This window comes from Carcharhinus amblyrhynchos, chromosome 3 (genome assembly GCF_965287045.1).
Source record: "Carcharhinus amblyrhynchos chromosome 3, sCarAmb.v2.hapA, whole genome shotgun sequence".
NCBI classification, from domain to species: domain Eukaryota; kingdom Metazoa; phylum Chordata; class Chondrichthyes; order Carcharhiniformes; family Carcharhinidae; genus Carcharhinus; species Carcharhinus amblyrhynchos.
Window position 1 is genome coordinate 71,195,937 of NC_137326.1, and position 27,056 is coordinate 71,222,992.

Sequence of the window (27,056 nt, forward strand, 5' to 3'; positions counted from 1 at the left end):
TGAATTTGAGGTATTTAATCTATGGGGTGTGTCTATGGGGTGTGACTGCCTCCTGAGATAAAGCATCCAGGTAACTCTCCTCCTCCTGGCATTTGAAACTCAGACTCAAGCAACCAACGCTCTTTGCAGATGTGGTCATTGCAGCTCGCAATGGGATCTGCCAGCTCCCACATCATTTGGCTACAATACATCACTTGCTCAGCCATTAGGGATTGCTTGATCAGGGATAGTCAGCATGGATTTGTTGGTGGGAGATACTATCTAACTAATTGAGTTTTTTGAAAAGGTAACTAAATATATTAATGAGAGTATCGCAGTTGATATGGATTACATGGACTTCAGACAGGCCTTTGACAAGGTCCCGCACAGAAGACTGGTTCAAAAAGTTGGTGCCCATGGGATCCAAGGCAAGTTGGCAAATTGGATCCAAAATTGATTTATTAATTGGAGGCAAAGGATGATGGTGGAGGGCTGTTTTAGTGGCTGGAAGCTTGTGACCAGCGGTGAACCACAAGGATCAGTGCTGGGATCTTTGCTGTTTATTATATACATTAACGACTTGGATGTGAATGTAGAAAGTATAATTAGAAGGTTTATAGATGATGTGAAAATGGTGTTATTGATAGTGAGGAGGTAGTCTTAGGTTACAGACTGACATTGATCAGCTGGTAAATTGGAAAAGGCAATGGCAGATGGAATTTAATCCTGATAAGTGTGAGGTGATGCATTTTGGGAGGTCTAATAAGGGCAGGATATACACGATGAACTGGAGATTCCTAGGGAGTATTGAGGAACAAAGGAACCTTGGTGTACAAATCTATAGAACCGTAAAAATGGCAGCACAGTTAGATAGAGTGATGAGGAAGACAAATGGAATGCTTGCTTTCATTAGCTGGGGCATAGAATATAGGAGCAGGGAGGTCATGGCACAACTTTGTAAAACATTGGTTAGGCCACAAATGGAATATTGCGTGCAGTTCTGGTCGTCACACTCTTGGAAGGATGTGATTACAGTGGAGATGATTTAGAGGAGATTCACCAGGATGTTGCCTGGGATGGAGAGCTATGAGGACAGACTGGATAGGTGGCGTTTGTTTTCCCTGGGGTAGAGAAAGCTGAGGGGGGATCTGATAAAGGCATACAAAATTATGAGAGGCATAGATAGGAGAGATCATAAGAATCTTTCCCCAGTGGCAAAGGTACGTAAGAAAAGAGTGCATAGGTTTACGGTGAGAAATAAGTGGTTTACAGAGGAATTATTTTTTCACCCAGAGGGTGGTGGAAATAAGGAATGCGCTGCTTGAGATGGTGGTGGAGGAAGGTACTCTCACAACAGAAATATCTGGACAAGCACTTAAATTGACAAGGCATAATAGGCTATAGACCATGTGCTGGTAAATATAATTAGTATAGATTAATCAAGTCTCTGTAATAGCAATAACATCATAGTTGCAAGTACTAATCCAAGCTCTAAATTAATCTGCCTTACCTGCTGCATTTCTCACATTGAAACAAGTGCACTTCAGTTCACCAGACCCTCTTTGATTAGCAACCACACACTGTCTGCTCTTTGAGTCTTATTGGCCCTACTCTCTGGTTTACCTTCAATTAATTCACCTTTACTTTGGTTCCCACCCCCATGCCAAACTAGTATAAATCCTCCAGTGTGACGCTAGGAAACTCTTGGCCAGAATATTTATGCCCTTCCAGTTTAGATGCAACCCATCCTTCTACACAGATTCCACCTGCCCCGTAACAGACCCCAATAGTCAAGATATCTGAAACCCTCTGTCCCACACCAGCTGTTTAGCCACATGGTGGGGTGAAGTGTCTGTTTCTATACTGTATGACTCTATGATAACTTGACACTGAGTTACAAGGTATTAGCAACGGTGTCTAAAAGCTTACAGAAGTATTAGGTTTTAAGGGGTGTTTTAAAGGAGGAGAGAGAGAGCTAGACAGGTTTAGGGGTGGAATTCCAGAGTTTAGGATGTAGGGAGTTAAGGATATGACTGCAATGGTGGAATAATTAAAATTGGGGATGCTCAGAAGGTCAGAATTCAAGGACCAAAGAGGTCTCGTTGGGTTGTAGGGTTGAAGGATGTTAAGAGAGGAAGCAGCTAAGAGATTTGAAAACGAGGATGGGAATCTTTAGATTGAGGCACTGCCAGGCCAGAAGCCTATGTAAGTCAGCGAGTATACTAAATAAGCAGGGCTTGGTTCTTGTTAAATTACAGACAGCAACTCGTCTCAAGTTCATGAGTTTCCATATGGGAATCTCTAGACTTTTTTTTACAACAATCTGAGGTCTCTATCTCCTTCGAGAAGATGACCATCATCCCGGTACCTAAGAAAAGGCAAACCTTAATGGTTATCGTCTGGTGGCTCTGACGTCCACCATTATGAAGTCCTTCAAAAGGTTAAGTCATGGCATGAATCAATTCCAGCCTCCCAGGATTCACTACAGTTTGTCTACCACCGCAACAGGTCCACAGTAGGTGCCATCTCCCTGGCCCTGCACTCAACTCTGGAATACCTAAATAACAAAGACACTATGTCAGACTTCTATTTATTGACTACAACTCAGCTTTCAACACCATTATTGCTGTGAAACTCTTCTCTAAACTCTGTGGCCTGGGTCGCGGCTCCTCCCTCTGCGACTGGATCCTGAACTTCCTAACTCACAGACCAGAATCAGTAAGGACAGGCAACAACACCTCTTCCACAATCATCCTCAACACCGGTGCCCCACAAGGCTGCGTTCTCCTTATACACCTGTGACTATGTGGCCAAGTTCCCCTCCAACTCGATTTTCAAGTTTGCTGATGAGACCACTATAGTGGGTCGGACCTCAAACAATGACGAGACAGAGTACAGGAATGAGATAGAGAATCTGGTGAACTGGTGCAACAACAATAATCTCTCCCTCAATATCAACAAAACAAAGGCGATTGTCATTGACTTTAAGAAGCGTAGAGGAGGACATACCCCTGTCTACATCAATGGGGACAAAGTGGAAAGAGTCGAGAGCTTCAGGTTTCTAGGTGTCCAGATCACCAACAACCTGTCCTAGTCCCTCCAAGCCGACACTATAGTTAGGAAAGCTCACCAATGCCTCTATTTTCTCAGAAAACTAAGGAAATTTGGCATGTCAGCTATAACTCTCACTAACTTGTAAAGGTGAGCAGTAGAAAGCATTCTTTCTGGCTCTATCACAGCTTGGTATGGCTTCTGCTCTGCGCAAGACCCAAGAAATTACAAAAGGTCATGAATGTAGCCGAATCCATCACGCAAAGCAGCCTCCCGTCCACTGACTCTGTCTACACTTCCCAGTGCCTCGGCAAAGCAGCCAGCATAATTAAGGATCCCATGCACCCTGGGCATTCTCTCTTCCACCTTCTTCTGTCGGGATGAAGATACAAAAGTCTGAGGTCGTGTACCAACTGACTCAAGAACAGCTTCTTCCCTACTGCCGTCAGACTTTTGAATGCACCTACCTTACATTAAGTTGATTTTCTCTATACCCTAGCTATGATTGTAACACTACATTCTAGATTCCACCCCTAATATTTGCTTCTGTATGGACAGTATGCTCTGTTTGTATAGCGCGCAAACAACAATACTTTTCATTGTATGCTAATACATGTGACAATAATAAATCAAATCAAATTAAGGGAGCCAAATTTGCTGATGATATAAAAAAAAGGATGAAAAGATAGTCTTATGAGGAAAGATTGGGAGGCTAGTCATGAAAGCATTCAAATAGGCAGGTCTGAACTTAACAAAGACAGAAATGAGGGTTTCAACAATAGATCAGCTGAGGCTGGCATGGAATAATAATTATTCAGATATCCCAGAGACTCTGAACAACTAAGTTGTACAAGTACTCCTACATTCCCATGTTCTTTACAATGCTCTCTGTTCTGTATGGCTGAGTTCATTTATCCAATGGGAAGGATTTTGCAGGCTGATACTCAGCCTGTTTGACCGTGTTATGAACACATCTCCTTTAGTCCTCAAGTCCTGGAGTGGGCCCTGAACCCAGAGCTTCTGACTCAGAGGCTACCCACTATGCCACAAGACTTGCTTGAGTTCCTTTATACCAAAGGATTTCATTAATCTGTCAGATTAGTTTATACTTTCCTCTGGCTGTTCAGTTAAGTGCAAAAATAGATAAGAGCAAGACCAGTAGAAATCTTAACTGACAAAATATATCTATTTCAACAGCATTTTATGCTGTGCTGAATGGGGAAGCGATTAACTAAAACAAAAAAGAAACTTCACAGATCCAGCATTAAGCAACGGTATAAGGGTTAAGAATTTTATTCTTCAAAAATTCCTTCCAATTCTTTAGAACTTCATTTATCCTGAAAGCAGTAAGTGTATTAGTTTTATTCTAATGAACATATAACTGGTTTTATTTCTGTAGGTGCAGAAACAGAGAAACAACAAAGGCAAAACTTGTAACTTGTATTTATACTGTAGGGTGGGATGGGCCTGACTAAGATGCTCTTTCGGAGATTTAGTGCAGACACAATGGGCCATATGTCCTCCTTCTGCACTGTAGGGGTTCAGTGGAGTTCTGTGGATTCTGTATAGCATTGTTAATGTAGGAAAATGTCCCAAGGTGTTTTGCAGGAGCATTATCAAACAAAAACAGATGCCAAGTTTAAGAATAAGTTGGGAGGATACATGACTAAAATTTTCATAAGAATTAGGGATAGGAGTGGGCCATTTGGCCCATTGAGCTGCTTATCCATTTGATAAGCATATAGCTGATACCAGAGCTCCACTGTCCTGTCTGCCCCCCATAACCCTTGATTGCCTTGTCAATCAAAAATTTGAATAATTTCAATGATCCAGCCTCGCTTTGGAAGAAGAAATTCTTTCTCATCTCTGTCTTAAATGGGAGATGCCTTACTTTCAAATTGCGCTCCGTAGTTTTAGATTCCCATGAGGGGAAACATCCTTTCAGTATCTATGCTATTAGTCCCCCCAGAATCACAAGTGTTTCAATAAGATCACCTCTCATTCTTATAAACTCCAATGAGTATAGACCCAACCTACTCAACTTCTCATAAGACATCCTCTTCATCCAGGAATCAGCCTATGGAACCTTCTCTGAACTGCTTCTAGTGAAAGTATATCCTTCCTTAAGTAAGGAGACCAAAACTATACACAGTATTCCAGGTCTGGTCTCAGCAATGCCCTGTAGTTGTAGCAAGATCTTCCTACTTTTATATTCCATCCCCCTTGCAATGAAGGCCAACATCCTGTTTGCCCTCCTAATTACTTGCTCTACATGCGCTTTAATCGCTTGTTATTCATGTACAAGGACAAACAGATCCTGGCATTTAAATAATAGTCTGCTTTTCTATTCTCCCTGCCAAAGTGGACAACCTGAGATTTCCACACATCGTGCACCATCTGCCAAATTTTTGCCCACTCACTTTTCCTATCTATATCCTTTTGCAGACTTACAATTTCCACATCACAACTTGTGACTTTCTATCTATCTTTGTATCATCAACAAGTTTGTCTCCGATGTAGAAAATCTCTTCATCCAAATCACTGATGTAGATTATAAATAGTTGAGATCCCAGCACTGATTCCGGCAGCACTTCACAAATTAGCACTTTGTAAATCTGAAAATGACAGATTTAACTCAACTCTTGTTTCCTATTACTAAGCCAGTCCTTAATCCATGCTAATAAATCACCCCAAAAACCACAAACCCCTATCATGTGCAGTTATCTTTTATTCCAACTGCCATTTAGAAATCCTAATACAGTATATCTACTGGTTCTCCTTATCCCACCCTTCTTCTGGTTCTGCTGCACTACCCTACTTGTTAGAGCCTCAAAGAAATCTAATACATTTGTCCTTTTCACAAAACCATGTTTGACTCTGTCTGATCATATTATGATTTTCTAAGTATCTTGCTGCTACCTCCTTAATAATGGACGCAAACATTTTACCAATGACAGATGTTAGACTAACTGGCTGTTAGTTTCCTGCAATTTGCCTCCATCCTCACTTGAATATTGGTGTTATGTTTGTGGTTTTCCAATCTGCTTGGACCCTTCTAGGGATTTTGGAAGATTACAATAAATGTATCTACTATCTCTACAATTACTTCTCTTAAGACCCTCCAGTGCAGGCTATCAGATCCAAAGAACTTTAGTCGCTTCAGTTTTCTAGTACTTTTCCGTAGTGATCCTGATCGATTTACACTCCTCTCTCCCTTTTGCTCACTGATTTTTGAGTATTCTTGGGAGGCTCTTTGTGCAACCTACTGTGAAGACAGAAACAAAATACTTGTTCAAAATCTCCACTACTTCCTTGTTTCCCATTAACTCCCAAGGCTCACCCTCTAAGGGACCAACACTCACTATCACTATTCTTTTCCTTATTAATAGAAGTTTTTATATTTCTTGCTAGTTTTCTCTCCTACTCCAATTTTTGTCTCTTTTTTTAGTTATCCTTTGCTGGTTTCTAAAATATTCCCAATCATTTGGCCTACCACCATTCTTCACAACATTGTACATTGTTCTTTTAATTTGATATCCTCTTGAACTTCAAAGAGCCAAATAAATAGATTTTAAGGAGGATCTTAAAGGAGCAGAGAATAAAGAGGTGGAGGTGCTTTGGGAGGGAATTCCAGTGGTTAGGGATAAAATGAATGAAGGCACAACTGCCAGGATTGATGTGAAGGGAGGAAAGCCCTTAGAAAAATGTAAGTTCTTAGAAGCTTGAAGAAGATTATGGAAATCGGGAGGGGTGAGGCCATGGAAGGGTTTGAACATCAAAGGATGAGAATTTTAAAGTTCAATGATTAAAAAAATGCTTATTCTTCATGTATCGATAGGTATCATTACAGACCCTGGGTGGGGCATGGAGGCAGAGCCAGAATCGCCCCCAAATGGCACAAGGTTCAAACTGTTAGCATCAGTCTGAACCATACCAGCTATCCAGCCAACTGAGCCAACCAGCCCCTCAAGGAGCCTGAAATGCTGTGCCAACGTATGCTTTTTCATGCATGTTCTTGCCTGGAACTATGGATAGCAAAGGTAGAAGCTCTAATTTTGTTCCATCCCATAGTTGAGCAGGAATCTCTCCCACTCTTACCGTCCGCTACTGGCATGTATTGGAAGGATTTATATGTTGATACTAAATATGATTAGCCTCCTTATTTCTTGGCCATCAAGTCCTGGAGTGGAACTTGAACCTGGAGTTTATGACTGAGGGACAGGCGCACTCCCCACTATACCACCGGAGCTCATTAACATTAGCCAATGTTTAATCGGATGAAAATCCTTACTCGTTATATTGAGGGGCCAATATTATTATAACTATTGAAAGCAATTGAAAAGATTATCTCTTACCCATCCGCCTCGCCTCCTAAGCCACGTCACCAGGGTTTTCCGGACAAATTCTCCTAAGCAATCGACAATTGTGTGTACCATGGCATGCTGGCCCTGTTTCACACAGTCAATGGCTAGTCCTCCAGCGACAGCGTATAGGGCTACCACCTTCCCCCAGGTTATACCTACATAACAAAAATACAGGAGCATTCAACATATAGGACCGTAAAGATGCAGGACAATTCAATAGATAGAACCACAATGTTTTTCTGATAATTGATATCCACATGTTATTTCCCTTCATCAGTGAATCCTAGAATTGTATAGAACAAGTGGCCTTTCAGCTCATCGTGTTGTTATTGGTTTGCTGAAAGATTTTTTCACCATTTCTGTGTCCTCTTCTCATAGCCGTTTGAATTAAACATGAAAGGTTCACTGCTCAGCCAACATATAAAGCAATGGTTTTGAACCCTTTCTGTGCATCTGCAAACTGCCAGATTTGGCACTTTCCTGGGGAGTCCCGCAGAAACTAACACACTTCAGAGAATCCCCTGCAGATACTGATACACTTCAGGAATCCCCTGCAGATAATGACAAGCTCCAGGGAATCTCTTGCAGATATTGACACACTCGAGGGAATCCTCTGTTGATAATGACATACTCCAGGGAATCCTTGCGGAATCCCTGTGTCTGTGTGGGTTTCCTCCAGGTGCGCTGAGTTTCCTCCCATAGTCCAAAGATATGCGGTTATGTGGAATGGCCATGCTAAATTGTCCCTATGTATCTGGGGGAATAGCTACAGTAAGTGCATGGGGTTATGGGGATTGGTGGGATTGTGGTCAGTGCAGACTCGATGGCTGAATGGCCTCCTTCCGCACTGTAGGATTCAATGATTCTACGATATTGACACAATCCAGGAAATCCCAAGCAAATCATAACATATTCTGGGAAATCCCCCACAGACCATGATACACTCCAGGGAATCCCATTCAGATCATGACACACTCCATGGAATCTCCCCCAGATCATGACACATTCCAGGAAATCATCCACAGATATTGACATGCTCAAGAAAGAATAGCGACAACAATAACAACAACAATAATGGCAATAGTGACTTTAAAATGGCTATTCTGGCTGAGAGCTAAACATGCTGGGAATTTTGGTCACTTATAGATTAAAACCAGATGCAGGCTGTAAAGAAGCTCTGATCTGAGAGCTGTGATCTGAAGCTTCCTGTGTTGGTCGGATCAGGGAAGTTGTTTGCATTAACTGAGCAGCATGACTCCAATTTATATGGCTTTATGTACAGCTTGAACATACAGTGAAATTACTTTTGATTGAAACCATTACACTTAGTTCAAACTGCATGTGTGGAGCATGCAGCTTGAACTAAGTGTAATGGCTTTGTTCAAAAGTAATTTCACTGGATGTTCAAGCCATGTGATTGGTTTCTGGTAACACAATTGGCTGGATGACAGAGAATCTTCTGGAAGCAAGTGGAGAATTGTAGATAAAAGACATGTAAGTTCTTTGTTTGGCAGTGATAACTCGAAGAGACCAACCATCGCATGAAGAAGCTTGCACCGTGAAGGATACTTCAGAGATGAGAAAGTAGAGTCTACATCCAGAATATTTCTTGGCCAAGGTTTTCCTAAACTCAGTAGTATCTATTTTGCAGGTAAATAGTTAAAGTTGATGTTCAATTGAAGTCTATGTGCAGTTTAAGAGCTAAAGTCAGTTAAGGGTAAGATCCTGGCACGGATAGAGGATTGGCTGACTGGCAGAAGGCAAAGAGTTAGGATGAAGTTGTCTTTTTCAGAATGGCAGCCTCAGGGGTCAGTGCTGGAACCACAACTTTTCACAATATAATGTTTTGAAGGAAGGAACTGAAGGCTTTGTGGCTAAATTTGTAGATGATACAAAGATATGTAGAGGGACAGGTAGTATTGAGAAAGCAGGGGGATTGCAGAAGGACTTGGACAGCTTAGAAGAGTGGGCAAAGAAGTGACAGATGGAATACAATATGGAAAAATGTAAGGTTATGCACTTTGGAAGGAGAAATGGAGCCATAGACTATTTTCCAAATGGGAAAATGCTTGGGAAATCAGAAACACAAAGGGACTTGGGAGTCATTGTTCCAGATTCCCTTAAGGTTAACATGCAGGTTCAGTTGGCAGTTAGGAAGGCAAATGCAATGTTAGCATTCATGTCATAAGGGCTAGAATAGAACAGCAATGATGTACCTCTGAGATTGTATAAGGCTCTAGTCAAACACTATTCAGAATATTGTGAGCAGTTTTGGGCCCCATATCTAGACAAGGATGTGCTGGCCTTGGAAGGGTTCCAGAGGAGGTTCACAAGAATGATCTCTGGCCTTCATAGCGAGGGGGATTGAATATAAAAGTAGGGAGGTCTTGCTGCAGCTGTATAGGGCATTGGTGAGGCTGCAGCTGGAGTACTGTGTGCAGTTTTGGGCGCCGCATCTGCGCAAGGATATTTTGGCCCTGGAGGGAGTGCAGAGGAGGTTTACTAGGCTGATACCGGAGTTGAGGGGATTGAGCTATGAGGAGAGGCTGAATAAACTAGGCTTGTACTCGTTAGAGTTTAGAAGAATGAGGGGAGATCTCATTGAGATGTATAAGATGATGAATGGGATGGATAGGATAGAGGTGGAGAGACTCTTCCCGCTCAAAAAAGACAGTAGGACTAGGGGGCACAGCCTCAAGATAAAGGGGAGGCGGTTTAGAACGGAGTTGAGGAGGAACTTCTTCACTCAAAGGGTGGTGAATCTCTGGAATTCTCTGTCCGTTGAAGTGGTGGAGGCTGCCTCGCTAAATATTTTTAAGAAGCGGGTTGATGGGTTCTTGATAAGAGAGGGGATTAAGGGTTATGGGGAGAGGGCGGGAAAGTGGAACTGAGCCACGACAGATCAGCCATGATCTTAATGAATGGCGGGGCAGGCTCGAAGGGCTAGATGGCCTACTCCTGCTCCTATTTCTTATGTTCTTATGTTCTTATAAAGAACTTGTCATATAAGGAATAGTTGAGGACTCTGGGTCTGCACTTGTTGGAGTTAGAAGGATGAGGGAGGATGTTATTGAAACTTACAGCATACTGCGAGGTCTGGATAGAATGGACATGGAGAGGATGTTTCCACTAGTAGGAAAAACTAGAACCAGAGGGCACAACCTCAGGCTGAAGGGACAGTCCTTTAAAACAGAGATGAGGAGGAATTTCTTCAGTCAGAGAGTGGTGAATCCGTGGAACTCTTTGCTGCAGGGGGCTGGGGAGGCTAGATCATTGAGTGTGTTTAAGACAGAGATAGATAGGTTCTTGATTAATAAGGGGATCAGGGTTATGGGGAAAAGGCAGGAGAATGGGGATGAGAAAAATATCAGCCATGATTGAATGGCGGAGCAGACTCAATGGACCGAGTGGCCTAATTCTGCTCTTATGTTTTATGGTCTTATGGAGAGTTGATGTTCATCTAGAGTTAAAGTTTAGTAAAGAGTTAATAAGTTGCAACTGTTTATGCTCAAGTTGATATGGGGCCAGATTTTACCAATTGAAGGCTAAGGGCCAGATCCAGATGTAAAACGGATCTGAGCCTGGAATCCCTGTTCCAGCGTGCCCATATGCTTTTTTGCCGGTTCTGGTCCGGTCCACACTGTGGGCAGGGCTTAGTGCTGCCGGAACGATCGGAGCTCTGAACTGCGCATGCACAGTTTGAAAAAAATCTGAAACAGCGCGTCCGGGGCATGAAAGACAAAACCAGCAGAGAGAGCCGGTGCGGGGTGGGGAAGGTGGACGGGGAAGGAGGGGGGAGGATGAGTCGTGATCGGACTCCCCTGGGAGGCAGGCCTCCCCTCGCAGATGTCCCCCAGTCAGATTCCCCCCATGGGAGGCAGTCCCGCCCCCAGCCGATTGTGTGGAGGGGGGGGTGGGGCTGCCTCCCAAGGGGGATGGATCGCGGGGAGTTTGCTCTGCCAAGGGGGACCTGCCTCCTGGGGGGGGCAGGCTACCTCTGGGAGCGGGGGGGGGTTCTGATCAGGGGGCATCTGCCGGGGGGGGCCCTACCTTTCCCAGGGGGGGTCCGATTGCAGCTTATACACCTCCTCCCCACCACCCCACACCACCCCCACCACCAACTGGCTCTCTCTGCTGGTTTTGTCTTTCGTACCCGGGCGAGCTGTTTCAGATTTTTTTCGAACTGCGCATGCACAATTCAGAGCTCCAATCGTTCCAGCAGCACTAAGTCCCGCCCACAGCGCGGACCGGACCGGAGCTGGCAAAAAGCATATGGGCGCGCTGGAATGAGGATTCCAGGCTCGGATCCGTTTTATGTCTGGGTCCGGCCGCACAGTAGCACAGTGGTTAGCACTGCTGCTTCACAGCTCCAGGAACTTGGGTTTGATTCCCGGCTCAGTTCACTGTCTGTGTGGAGTTTGCACATTCTCCTCGTGTCTGCGTGGGTTTCCTCCGGGTACTCCGGTTTCCTCCCACAATCCAAAGATGTGCGGGTTAGGTTGATTGGCCATGCTAAAATTGCCCCTCAGATGCTTAGGTTAGAGGGATTAGTGGGTGAAAAATGTAGGGATATAGGGGTAGGGCCTGGGTGGGATTGTGTTCGGTGCAGACTTGATGGGCCAAAGGACCTCTTTCTGCACTGTAGGGTTCGATGATTAGCCTCCGATTGGTAAAATCAGGCCCTGCAGGTTGATAACAGTGCGGATCCGGAACAGATCCGAAGACGGTAAAATGGGATTTGGCAGTAGAGTTGGATGTGCAGTTCATTAAGTCGATTTAAATGCATGTTCATGTATTTAAATAGTCGGGCCGCCTGATTGCGGCGCGGAGTGTCTGTAAACGTGTGATCTGCTCGGTTTCGGGTGCAGGTTGCATTACATGCCCGATGCCCAAATTTACCGTGATTTCACACCCAATTTTAGTAAAACCGGGCCCTAGATGTGTTAAATAAATAAATAATTGAATTATTGTCCTTGTTTGTCTCATTAAACTGGAATGCTTGGAAGGTGCTTAAATTAAAACTATAAAACAACAGACAACTAAATACTTTTTTGAAGTGTAGTCGCTGTTGTAGAAAACACAATAACTAATTAACACAACAAAATCCCACAACAATGACCAGATAATTTTTTTTTATGATTTCGATTAAGGAATGAATATTTACAAGACACCAGAAATAACTCCGCTGCTCTTCAAAATATCACATTATAACATACTGCCATGGGATCATTTATACCCAGCCATGCAGGTAGATGGGCCCTCAGTTTAATATCTGGGGGTGGCATGGTGGCACAGAGTTTAGCACTGCTGCCTCACAGCTCCAGGGACCCGAGTTCTAATCTGGCCTTGGGTGACTGCATGTTCTCCTCATGTCTGTTTGGGTTTCTTCTGGGTGCTCCAGTTTCCTTCCAAATCCAAAGATGAGCAGGTTAAGTGGATTGGCCATGCTAAATCCACAAGGTTGCAGTGATAAGGTGGGAGTAGTGGGCCTGGGTGAGATGCTCTTTCAGAAAGTCGGTGCAGATTCAATGGGCCAAATATTGTAATACTGTAGAGATTCTATGGTTTTATCTCATTTGAAAGATGGCAGTGCATTGCTCTCTGAGTACTGCACTGGAGTGTGAGCCTTGATTTCCATGCTCAAACCCCAGAGTGGAACATCTGTCTGAGTCGTAAGGTTCCCAGTATGCTACCAGCTGAACCATGGGAGGAAGTATCGGTGAGTTGTCTCACATCCTTAAAAAGTACTTGGATGAGCATGTCATAACATTCAAGGCTATGGGCTAAGTGCTGGTAAATGGGATTAGGTTGGATGTCAAGTGTTGCTTGCGTGTCAGTATAGACTCGAGGGGTGGAAGGACTCTTCTGCAGTGCATGATTCTATCATTCTAACTGTTCACAAAGGATGTGGTTCCACAGGATTCTGGGCTTGTACTAGTTGCAGTCAAACCACAAACAAAGAAAAATAAACAGCCAAAATTTTAATATTAGCTTTCAAAACTACATTTATTGCAACTAAAGAATGATGCAGTGGCAGCAGAGTAACTCAGTGAAAGACATGAACTCGTATATCTATGTCAGCTTTCCCCTCATCATATTTTGATCCAAGGAGAACAACACCAGCTCAGTGTGTTACAGTATATTACAATGTGGAAATACAATGTTTTACACTGTTACAATGTGAGGTTACAGTGTGTTACAATGTGGGCATTACAGTCTGTTACAATGTGGGGTTACAGTGTGGTATAGTGTATTAGAGTGTTACATTGTGTCGCAGTGCAATACAACATGTTACAGTGTGTTACAATGTGGGATTATAGTGTTTTGCAGTGCATTACAAGGTGGGATTATAGTGTGTAACAATGTGGCATTACAGTGTGTGTTACATGTGGGATTATAGATCACAGATCATAGAATCCTGCAGTGCAGAAAGAGGCCCTTCAGCCCATCGAGTCTGCACCGAACACAATCCCACCCAGGCCCTACCCCCATATCCCTGTACATTATACCCAGTAATCCCTCTAACCTACGCATCCCTGGACACTAAGGGGCAATTTCTTACCATGGCCAATCAACCTAACCCGCACATCTTTGGACTGTGGGAGGAAACCGGAGTACCTGGAGGAAACCCACGCAGACATGAGGAGAATGTGCAAACTCCACACAGACAGTGACCCGAGCCGGGAATCGAACCCAGGACCCTGGAGCTGTGAAGCAGCAGTGCTAACCACTGTGCTACCATGCCGCCCATAATCACATGTTATAATCTGTTACAATGTGGGCGATGAGTGTTGCAGTATGTTATATTGTGGGATACAGTGTATTACAATATGGCGTGATAGAGTTTTGTAGTGTATTAATATGTTACAGAGTGTTATAAAATCACAGAATCAAAGGATAATTACAAGAGGTCATTTGGCCTATTGTGTCCTGCAGCTCTGTACAATGGCAACTGATTTAGTCCCACTCCACCATTTTCACGTAGCCCTGAAAACCTTTTCTCTTCAGACATATCCAATTACCTTTTGAATTTGCCTCTCCACACTTGCAGGAGGAAACAGAAATGTTTCATTCCTCCATTGCAGTAAAATTATAGATGCAAGGGTGCTGTGGATTGCCAAATATAGTTGGATGTATTCCTGGAAATTTCATCACATGACCTCCCACCCCCACACTCCTGCCATTGGTTGCCCAACCTGCCCATCATCATGGTGCCCTGCTAAACACACCAATAGATATCAGCAATCTCTTTGTTATCTGATTGGATGATTCTTGACTATCAGTCAAACAGCCTTTTGCCACACCTCCAATATTTTTATATCTAATCAGTGAAAGTGCGCAATAAAAAAAAAGTGTACACAATTTCTTTTAATATCACTGTGATTCTCCTTTTGCATTGGCTCACAACAATGTTCTAGGAACTAATCTCCGATTGCTGGAGACTCAAGGTCAGTCCTGAAGGGTTGGCAATCATAACAACATGGCACCAATATGTCGAGTGAGTTCCACTGAGAGCATTCAATATGATGGCAATGGGCCATTTATGTTCTCAACTTCAACCTCCCAACTGCTTTCTATTGTTTGTTTGATGTGTGAAAACACGGCCCGGATTTCTGCCATGAAGGAGAGGCTCTCTGTCATGGCAAAAATCCTGGCAGCAAATTCTAAGTCCTAGCCCTGAACCTGAAATTCGCCATCCTCAAGGGGATGGGACTGGAATCGAGCTGGGCTGCTGCGTGAACCAAGGAGACAGCTGGCCATTTCAATCACCAGCTTCCTCCAAAGTTTTCTGCACCCATCTGTCTCCACATCTTGCAGCCTCCAAACTCATTCTGGGATCACCTTGCCAGGCTTCTACTGCAGCCCACCCCTCCTCCTCCCCCACAGCTCGCCAATGACCAAAGTCCCACCCGTGAGCAGATATTTTTAATGGCTATGTTTGACAAGCCAGGAAATCACCTGACTCTGTGTACCCAACCCAAGGATGGGCCACAGATTACCATAAACCTGCTGAATCAAATACTACCAATGGTAGTTATTGTTACTCCTTAGTTTTTGGCCTGTTTCAAACAGGTTCACACTGATTTTGATATTATCAGTGAGTTTTTCATTGGTTTCTCATTTCTCCCAGAAGGTTGACTGCCATAGATCTCTACCTCTGTCTGTGCTCTGCTGCCCTTACACATCCCCCTTACTTCAACTGTATCCAGCCCATTACATCCATCATCCATTTTCCCCGTTGGAATCCCTCTCCCACATTTTCCATTGAACTTCCTTTCTAACACAAGCCCTATTTTGTTTCTAGTTTTTGACCGAATCTTGATTTCTGTCCAATGTCTGAATCCTTCATGTTAGAGCAAGAATATATGGTGGGGAAGTCCAGCACATCTGTGCAAAAGAAGAGACTGAAACACTTGCAATGATTTTCAACCAGAAGTGCTGAGTGGATTATCCATTTCGAATTCCTCTGGAAGTTCGCAGCATCACAGATGTCAGTTTTCACCAGTTCGATTTACTCCACACGATATCAAGAAATAGCTGAAGACAATGGATACTGAAAATATTCCGACAATAGTCATTAAGACCTGTGCTCCAGAACTTGCTACTCCCCTAGCCAACCATTCCAGTACAACTATAACATTGGCATGTGCCCAGTAACGTGGAAAATTGCCTAGGTTTGTCCTGTACACAAAAAGTAGGAAAAACCTATTCCAACCAATTACTGCCTCATCAGTCTACTCTAGATCATTAGTAAAATAATGGAAAGGATCATCAACAGTGCTATCAAGAGGCACTTATTCAGCAATAGCCTGCTCACTGATACTTGGTTTGGGTTCCACCAGGGCTACTTGGCTCTGACCTCAATATAGCCTTGATCCAAAAACAGACAAAAGAACAGAATTCAAGAGAGTTGCAAGTGACGTTAAGACAGCATTTGACCAAGGGTGGCATCAAGGAGTCTTAGCAAAACTGAAGTCAATGGGAATCAGGGAAAACTCTCCGCTGACTGGAGTCATACTTGGCACAAAGTAAGATGGTTGTGGTTGTTGGAGGTCAATCATCTCAGCTCAGGAAAGGGTAATGTCGTAGGCTCAACAATCTTGAGCTGCTTGATCAATTCCTTCCATCATACTATCAGAGGTGGGGATGTTTACCGATGACTGCACAATGTCAGGCAACATTCACAACTCCTCAGATTCTGAAGCAGCAGTCTAAATGCAGAAGGACATGGATAATATCCAGGCCTGGATTGATATGTGGCAAGTAACATTCGTACTCAGACGTGCTGGGCAATGATCATCTCCAACAAGAGAGAATTCAACCATCTCCCCTGACATTCAATGGCATTACTATGACTGAATCCCTCACAATCAATATTCTGCGATTACCATTGATTAGAAACAGAACTGGACCAACCACATAAATACTGTGACTCCCAGAGCAGTTCAAAAGCTTGGAATCCTGTGATGAGTGACTCATTTCCTGACTATCAAAGTGTCATGGCACAAATCAGAAGTGTGATGGAATACTCTCCACCTGCTGGGATGAATGCAGTTTCAAAATTACTCAAGAAGCTTGACACTTCCAGGACAAAGCAGTCCACTTGATCAGCACCTCATCTGTCAACCGTAACATTCATTCCTTCCAACAACGATGCACAATGGCAGTAGCACAGACCATCTAAACAATGCACTGCAGTCTCTCAACTAGGCTCTTTCGATAGCATTTTCCAACCACTACCACCTTGAAGGACAGGCACAGCAGATGTATGGGAAACATCACCACCTGCAAGTTCCCCTCCAAGTCACACACCATCCTCACTTGGACATATATTGCTGTTCCTTCATTGTTATTGGGTCAAAGTCCTGGAACTCCCTTCCTAACAATGGTTGGTGTATCTACACCACATGGACTGCAGCGGTTCTGAGAAGGAAGCTCACCACCAGCTTCTCAAGGGGCAATTAGGGAGAAGCAACAAATACTGGCCTTGCCAGTGAGCTAGCCAAGATGCAAACTTTAGTGAAATGTAAGCAACATAAAGCACCTCTTTTATTGACCAATATTTGCCATTATTACACATTCCTTTGGCTGAAATCCAACTCTCAGTGATGAACAATTTATAAAGTCTTAAACTTTATTAATTGGATGAACAATTACTCTATGGCATGAAGGAATGCAAGAAAAAAAATCCCTAGTTTTCTACCAAATCAATCTAAAATAAACAACAGACTCAAAGACAATTTCTGTTCAGTTTGTTGGGAACTCCAAACTCACTGAAACATTCATATGTAACCAGAGAATGCTGTCATTGCATGCACCATACCGAACCAAGTAAGTAAATTTCATTGGCATAGATATTACAACAGAGAAGGAGACCTTTCAGTCTTTTGTATCAGTGCAAGCTCTTCAAAAGATATCCACTTGTTCTCATCCCCAGTATATATCAGTAGCATTTCTTTCTTTTTATTTGTCGCAAGTGGGCTTACATTAATACTACAATGAAGTTACTGTGAAAATCCAGCACTTGCTCTGGTACACTGACAGCGAATTTAGCATAGCCAATGCATCTCTGGCATGTCTTTCAAACTCTGGGAGGAAACTGCAGCACCTAGAGGAAACCCACGCAGACATGGGGAGAACGTGCAAATTCCACACAGACAGTGACCCAAGGCTGGGAGTGAACATGGGTCCCTGGCACTGTGAGGCAGCATAGTGAACAACTGTGCCACTGTGCTGCCTCAACTATCAGTGAAAACACCAGACCCAAACACTGGAGGCAGAGGCGGCTACCGGACATGACCACGCATGGGCTGATCAGATAAAGTTTTAACAAGTAATTAGATGCTGTGGAAATGATTGTGTAACATAGCAGTATGAGGAAACCAACTAACTGCTCTAGCCTGTTTTGCCACTCAGTTGGATCATGACTATTCTGTATCTTACCTCCATCTATCTACCTTGGTTCCATACATTTGCCTACTCCCACCAAACAAAAATCTATCAATATCTGTTTTGAAATTTTCAAGTGAGTCCCAGCATCAATCAGTTTTTGGTTTAGAAATTTTCAGATTTCCACTAGCTATTGTGCGATGAAGACATGAATAGGCATGTATCTGCAGTGCCTGGGCTGGGAGCTATTTGATTTTTACACATGACTGAACTGGCAAGCCTATACCTAAAGCATAGTATGTAGCGACATGCAATGATACCTACAGTATTTAAGGAACCATAGAGAGAAGACAAACATTAAGTGATAAATGTGTTTAAAAATTTCAAATATGCAAATGTTCCTTGCAAACTGGCATCTTTTCCTTGTAGCATAGCTTAAGCTCCAGTTCCTAATCTTAGTTACAACTTTAGATAATGTGCTAAACAGAAAAGTCACTTCACCACAGGAGTGGGAAGACTGATGGTCCAGTCACATGGATTTCTCTACAGTTACATCATGCTTCAGCATTATTTGAGTCTGGGAGCAGATTGCTTCTTTATGCTGTTCTATAAATTACTGCAGGGAAGAAACAGCAGGAATACAAATCTGTACAAGTAGATAAACCTAAAAAAAATGAAATCACAAGGGAATCCAAATGAACCTTTTTGGATAGTAAGGATTAGCAACGTACATTTTGTACACGGAACAGATGTTACTCAACTGTATAAGTGCAGTGGAGAGCAGCATCGCATTCCCATCTGTCATACACACAGCTGAATTAATATTTCTAAAGCTTACCTGCAGAGAAAAGCTCTGTGGCCACTGCCAGGAATGCATCTGACACGATGCTTTCAGAACTGACTGAGATATTCAGCTGTTTTGCAATGTTCCTGTAGACGTTCGGTCTGATGTACTCCAACTCGTCACCTGGAGACAGAACGAAACAAAATAAAAGAGAAATTCTGCTGTTTGGTGTACTGCTTTCTGATAAGGGGAATGATAGGGATATCTTAAACCACAATTGGAAAACTATCTGTTGGTGAAGATTTGTAACACTGCTGAGGGTCCATTCAAATTGAAGAGAGGAACAGTAAGTAACAGAATCTCCTTTTGTGTGACTGTTACTTTATTGTTCAACATAGAAACGTGGAGGTGTAAAGCATTCTGACTGGTAACTCTGTTGGTTGGCAGTTACCTCCTCAACATGACATGATGAGTTCAGATCTTAGATCTGTCACTTTGAACCATGCAGTGCAGAAAGAGGCTATTTGGCCCATCATTCTGTGTTGTTAATCTTTGGGATTTTCTACCTCAGAGAGCAGTGGAGGCTGGGGGTCTTTAGGCCGGTTTTTGATCATATGGGAGTATAGGGTTATGGGGGACAGGCGGGAAAGTGGAGTTAAGACAATAATATTGAATAGCAAAACAAGCTCAAGAGACCAAATTGCCTTTTCTTGCTCCTATCTTTTCATGTTTTTATTTGGAATTGCTTTTGGATACATTCTGAGGCCAATTAGAGCTGAATTGCTCTTATGTAAATTCTGAGAAGCAAAAAAAATTTGCTAGGAAATAACAGGATTTCTTTCTCTGCATTTTAGAAGCAAGTGTGAAAAGACCACTCAGCCCATCAAATTTAATGCAGAAGCTATCAAAGCATCAGTTGCAGGATGCCAAAAGCTCTGACCAGGAATTGCATATTGTAACATCAAGGCTCTTCATACCAACTCCATGGCCTTAGAGAAATAGTTTGTATTTCTTAGTTTATTTATTAGTGTCATAAGTAAGCTCACTTTAGCACTGCAATGAAGTTATTGTGAAAATCCCCTAGTCGCCACACTTTGGCATCTGTTTGGGTACACTGAGGGAGAATTTAGCGTGGCCAATGCACCTAACCAGCACAACTTTCGGATGGTGGGAGGAAACTGGAGCACCCATAGGAAACCCATGTAGACACAGGGAGAATTTGCAGACTCCACACAGACAGTGACCCAAGCCTGGAATCGAACCCGTGTCCCTGGCGCTGTGAGGCAGTGCTAATCACTATGCCACCATGCCACCCCAATTAATTAATCCATTAATGTTTAGGAATTACCTGACTGCAGAATCATCATTGTGCACATCAAGTGTTGCTATCCAGGAAGCAGCCACAATACCTTCACTGTACAGCAGCTAATGCTGACTATATCATGTTAAACCGATGGAACACTGCTGTAGAAACTAGACTATCTATTGCAGAATGGGATGCTGTGCTCACTGAGAAAGCACAGGAGTGTCTCAGCTTGGATGCCTCTACAACTTGCTACTGGTTGCCGACCTTTTATATGTCACAGGACACTTCTATACTATAAAGAATTATGAGTCATATCTCTTATTTTCTTCAACCAACTACCCTCTTTATCTCTAAAACTTCCTAGTCAAGCCACCATTTAATACAATTTTCATTAGTTTAAGAAGTTTACAATGAAAACCTTGCCACCAGTTGCACGTCAAATACTTTGGACATGATCTTACCAGCTGTTCACGCCATGCTCCCGCTGCAGGGAAGTTGGAGAATTTGGCGGCTAGCCAAATCTTCATTCCCTGCAGCAGGATGAGAAAATCTCATCCGCGTGAACAGTGCTAAGAGTTCAGCCAATATCTTTTAATGAAAATGAATACAAGTTAAAAACATTTCCCGTTAAAGATTTCAATTGCTTTCAGTTTTTTAAAAATCTGCATTTCTCAATATGAAAGTTCATAAATAAAGGAAACACCGTGAGCAGCATCTTCCCAACAATGTTAGAGTGATACCTGAGCCTGCCATTGTGAGCAGAGTCTTTTGATCCTGGGATGTCAGGGCAACTTGCACCACTGACAGGCGCTTCCTCCCCCTTTGTTTTTATTACACAACCAAGTTTTGAGAATGTCAACTCGCACTGGAGAGTGAGAGGAAATACATGAGTATTGTTGCAGTGCAATCTGAAATAAATGGATATTCCTGTCCCTCAAGCAACCAAAATGTGTCTAGAGGCATCTCTGCAAACTTTAGTTTCAATGTATATCCATCCTGAGCTCAATGAATTCCTCTTTTCTTTTAATGACATGTCTTTGATGATTCAAAAAGAAAGTGAACAAAGTGGATCATGAACCCAGTTGCATCTTCCACATTCATGGAGGGGAAGCAGCATCCAAACTTTGATCGTAGTGTTTTAAGTTGTGCGGAGATGAGGTTGAGTATGATTTTGCCAGCAGGATTTGCTGATGTCAAATTGAATACCTCAATAGATCCACAGTTTTCTTTCCTGCCAAGGGGCCAGTTTTGATCTGAAGCCTTGAAGTTTATCTGTGATGGTTGGAATGTTCTCATTTTTCCCTGCATTTTAACATTCAGCTCATTCAGATGGCTGAATATATTGGAAAGGTGTGTCTCATTGAGAATCATCACATCTTTGTGCGGCAATTCATGCAGAGCCGTAAACTCTTTCAATGCGTTATTGAGTTCATGAACATGTGAGAGGAGCTTTCTCTGAGTCAGCCTTCGAAATGCTGTGTGTGTGCATATACCTTGGTACTTGGCTCCCATCTCTTCATACAACATAATAAACAAGTGCCATTTCAAAGGACGTGACTTCACATAATTCATGATTTTCACTGTTTCGTCAAACACTGCAGTTAATTTAGATGGCATTGTTTTGGCAACAAGGGCTTCGTGGTACACTATACAGTGCTAGCTTCTGCATTTCTAATTACCTTTGAAGCTCTCCTTTCTCATCTTCTTAATTGCTATATCTCTTTTTACTTGGAAGCTTAGCTAGTTTGATTTCCTCTCCTCGAAATATTGGGTCTGGCTAATCTCTCTTGTATATTTAAATGCATGGCTAGGCTTACAATTATCTCAGCTTTCTTAGGCCCTATAAATAAAGCTATGTCAATTGTATTTGTCAATTACATCAGTTTTGTTTTTGGCACACTTTTTTAAGCTTGCTACAGTTGCATTGTCTACTTCCAGGTAAGATTGAGCTACCTCCAGAGCCATTTTGCAGTCTTCTTATTTTAAATAACACTTGGTTGCACATGGTCCTTACTCTTGTTAGGTTCAAAGTCAAAAAACCCAAAGAATTTAAGCTTTTTAGAATCCCAGGTGACCCCCAATTTTCTGTCATGAACGTGGCTAATGTTATCTGTGTGGAGTCCCAAACTGGGACACCGATTTGAGATGCTTTATTTAGTGTTCTTTATAGGAATGGTGTAAGGAGCCAAGTGCAAGACCTAGTGAGAACAGTAATCAGCTCAAGCGTAATATAACACTTATTAAAGACTCTTTATTATAATACAGATAAGACACATATACATGAATAGGATCATAATGATCTAAGACAGTTATGTAAGAACTACAAAATATACCAACACAGTTTAAATAAAAATTACCCATTTGATCCAAACTATATTTGAGATCCGATTCTTTCAAGACTTCCCTTTTTCCAATTCAGTGGATTTATATGTAAAGATCAGCTTATAGTTACCGCACTATACACAATTGAATTGTTATTCTGGGAATGTCTCTTGGGTCAGTAACGATATGATTTTAACTGCCTCCATGAAGGTTTCTGCACTCTTACTTCTGGTCTGCAGCTAGAACTGGCTTACAGGCTGCTAGGTAGAATCTACTCCGCAGGTTACTGGGTAGATACAGCCTCCCAGGCTGCTAGATGGATACTGCCTCCCAAGCTGTCGATGGAATCTGCCTTCCTGCTTCCATGAAAAGGTTGCCAATCATACTATTTTTTCCCTTTGATTTTCTCTCTGTATTTGCTGTCTGTCCCCTCAGCTTCTGTAGTTCTAAAGGATTAACATATGTATGCCTTCCCTAGATGGTGTAATTGCCTATCCAAAGTGTTTCCTATTAGCAGAACAATGTCTGTTTACACTGCTAATCTCATTATTGGGATTCACGTCCTGTGAAATATCCTTTGAAATCCTGGTGGTTTTTAACTTACTGGCACATTCGTGTCAACAATGACTGATCTGGATGTCAGGATTATGTTCTTGATTGTCATGAATCCTCTGACTTTTCCCATTTGTGCAGATACCTATGTACTAGTTCCAGTTAAGATTGTTTTTCTCCAGATAAGTAGTTGTTACGGGAAAGAGTTCCTCTTGCATGACCAGGCAATTCTTTGCAAAAGAAGAAATTCTCTTTGATAGAATCTGCATCAAAATACCTGATATTAGCTACGAACTGGCACTGTTCACTAATATCTGTGGAATCATAAATCTGCATGGCAAAGTTTGCACTCAATTCTAATTTCTCCTGAAACACCTGTTTCAATAAAGGTGTGCAGTTTCTTCTATTTCACTACAATTCAGCCTCCTATGTATTATCTGAAACCCACACACATGCCATCATATGTTGATTTGCTTTATGTTTTGTTCTCTCAGGTGCTTGAAGTGCTGCATATCTTTGCTGGTGTGTAAATGGTGTTTTGTATTGAAAAACACTTCAACTTACTGAGTACTACTGCAGTGTTTGAGAGCTTCTCCCTGCAAATTAGACACTTTGGGACAGGGCAAGAGGCATCACTGGTCCATGAAGATCCAAAGGCCAAATAGCTGTTACTGTTCTGTCTGTGTATGAATCTTGCTTTTCTCTCTTGAGGTTCTATTCTTTTGATCACATTGAATCAGAGTGGGATTCTTCACATCTCTTCAAAAACTTATCCTTGGGCAAACTGGGGTCCAACACATCACACTCCACAATAAATGCCCTCAAGCATCAATGTACAAGTTCAATTTCAGCTCTCAATTTCAGCAGGCATAATAACTGAGTGCTTGCAAATGGACAATGGGAAAATCGAGATGACTTCTATCTTGCTACGGCTTTATGCACATCTTAAAACAAGATTAAAATTATATAAGGATTGAACTGTCAACTAACATTGGCTGACCAACAACTTTCAATTGGTCAAAGCTCTATTTAAGCTCCTATTGGAAATAGCAGGGAACTTGATTTTATACAAATCAGGGGAAAACACCCAAATTAAATCCCAACATAATTTTCCTCTCTACCAGTAGTTACATAGAATTAAACAGAATGTGCTAACCCCCAAAGGGGATAATGAGTATGAATTCCCTTGGTAACAGGCACCAGCCTGCCCAGCTGGAACTCATTACCTGAGCCTTTGGTAAGGCAGGCCCAAGACTGGGCCTGTTGAACTGTAGTCTCAGACAGAGACTAGTACGTTTACACCATGATCGTAGTTTGCTTTGCATTATTTGATAAGCTATGTTCCTTTCCAGTTGGGCTTCCTGAATCATTACACAGAACAGAAACAGGCCATTTGGCCCAACTGGTTAATGTAGATGATTATGCTCCAAATTAGCCAATCCCATTTTACTTTATCTCCCCTAGCTTACCTAGCTTCCCCTTAAATAGTCTCTATATTATTTATCCTAAAGTCTCCCTTTGGTAGCATTTTCCACATTCTAACTAATCACCTTACTGAACTCATTAGTGACAATCCTAGTTACACTATTCTCTCCACATACGGAAACACCTCTACATTTACTCCATCAATTTCATTTAATGGTCTTAAAGACCAATATTGGATTACCCCTTTTGCCTTTTCTTTTTGAGAGAATGAAAAGCCTGTTCAATCTTCACTGATAGTTACAATCTTTTGGTTCTGGTATAAGTTCCATAAGCCGTCCACAAACCAAAAACAATACATGTTGGCAGACAGCCATTTCCAAGCTATTTAAAGGTTCATTATAGTTACAAGAATGGAAAGTTGGAAGCGACTCTGTCACTGACTTTTTTCTGCAGTTATTTCTGTGTGTTTTCGCTCCTAAATTAGGGAATGGAATTCACCAACCTTCTAGTCCTTGATTTACCTGCTGTTGTGAGTGTGACAAAATATTACCCTGTCACTAAAAACAGCTACTCCCTTTCACTTCCTATGTTTCTATCCCTCCCTTTTCAGGCACAGGGTTGAGGCATGAAAACCTTGACTATACCAGAACTGATTTCTACTGACTCAGTGATGGTGAACTCATTCCCACTGACTCAATAATGGTAAACCTATTTCAGGATATTGCCCTCCAAACCTGCCCTGCTTAGCAAGCAAGGGTCCTAAGATCAAAGTACATCAAATTAATGGTGGATTCACTTTGTGGAAAATGTATCTTCAGTTATACATTTAATTTCGCCAATGATTCCACCTCCACACTTTATGTAGAAGTCTATTCAATTTGAATATTTCTAAAAATGATAAAAAAGACATTTTATCAAAGTTTTTTTTTATCTTGCATTTCTCTGGCCAATCACAAGGATACCAATGTCATGAATCGGGGAAAAAGCAACTTTATACTGGATGAGAAAAGAGTGCCGACTAGTTGGCAAGTGGAGTGTGAATGGTAGAGGTGTTGCCATGGAGAATGCACCAGCTAATGGTGACTGACAGTTAATTGCAAGCATTGTCACCATTAACTGGTGCATTCTCCATGGCAATGCTGCTACCAAGGTTCACTTGCAAACCAATCAGCACTCTCTTCTCATACAGCATAAAGTTATTTCTCCTGACTGTGATTGTCCTGTTGAGTGCAAAATGAGAAACCTTGACAAAATGGCTTTTTTCAGCATTATTCAAGTTCTATGTGAGCAAATGACTATCTCTATTTAATTTGTTGATCAACATTTCTGTGTTAAAGTAAATTCCTGATAACTATGCTGTTGCTCCTTGTATTTGTTTCCACATTACACGCCTTGATTTAGATTAAAAATTTGCCAAGGTTTCTTTCACAAAAAGGCTTCCTGTTTCCACCTTGGACAGGAAGTATCAATTATATATCAATTGTGGTTAATGCTTTGGTGTGTGATTTGAGCACATCCCCCTTGACCTTGTTGTTCCATAAAGCCTCTCTCTGCTCCTACACAGATGAGATATGTCTCATCAATTCCTAATATCTCTCACCACCTACACATTCCTCAAACCCCTTTTCCTTCTTTGTTGACACTAGAAAAAACTCTCTCCTCCCCTTTCTTTCCCACACCTTCCTGCCCACCCCCACTATTTACAACTGACATTTCAAACTCCATATACTTGGCTTTAAGCCCTACAATGGCCAGAATATTTCTGTGGGTGTTGATTTATTCAGTAATTCCCTCAACTTCATCTTTGATACAATTCTCACCAGTAGAACCTTACTCTCTCCCATCCTGGTCATTTTCACCTTTGTTCCATTCAGGACTTGAATGTAGCTGACACACAATGATCCATCCTTCCCCCATTGTCATAAAAGGAAAACATCAGTCAGAAACTTTAGCTAGGTGGCCAAATTCATAGTTAGAGGATTAAATATGTATTCCAACTGTGTCTGTACGTCTGCTGGTATGGAGTAAGATATGAGCAGATGGTACCTTGGTTGGTTGAGTTAGCACCAAGGCCCATCTGGTCCATCCTTCACCACCTTATGATTCAATTAGTAGCAGTCTTGCCTATGAGGTAGAAGACCCAAGACCTTGAAAATAAAAATCTAAGCTAATGCTCCAAGTGTTGCCTCTTGGATGATGCATTGGACCAAGGCCCTGGTTATCCTGCTAGCTTGACATAAAAGATCCATTTTGAAGAAGATGGGAGTGTTCCCCGGTATCCTGATATTTCCTATCAGGTTCACTAATGCCCTATAGGGAAGGAAATCTGCCGACCTTACTCCAGAACCACAACAAGGTGTTGACTATTGATTGATTGATTTAT

The 27,056-nt window shown here is 42.2% G+C and overlaps 1 protein-coding gene across 1 annotated transcript in view; it reads right to left on the bottom strand.

Moving 5' to 3' along the window:
- Positions 1 to 27,056, bottom strand: part of LOC145340751 (bcl-2-related ovarian killer protein-like) — a 49,106-nt gene that overhangs the window by 5,382 nt on the left and 16,668 nt on the right. The window contains exons 3-4 of the mRNA XM_080185214.1: positions 19,123 to 19,251; positions 7,386 to 7,549 (exon numbers count right to left, since the gene is read on the bottom strand). Of these exons, the coding sequence (XP_080041340.1) occupies positions 7,386 to 7,549; positions 19,123 to 19,251 (293 nt within the window). The remainder of the gene's footprint in view (positions 1 to 7,385; positions 7,550 to 19,122; positions 19,252 to 27,056) is intronic.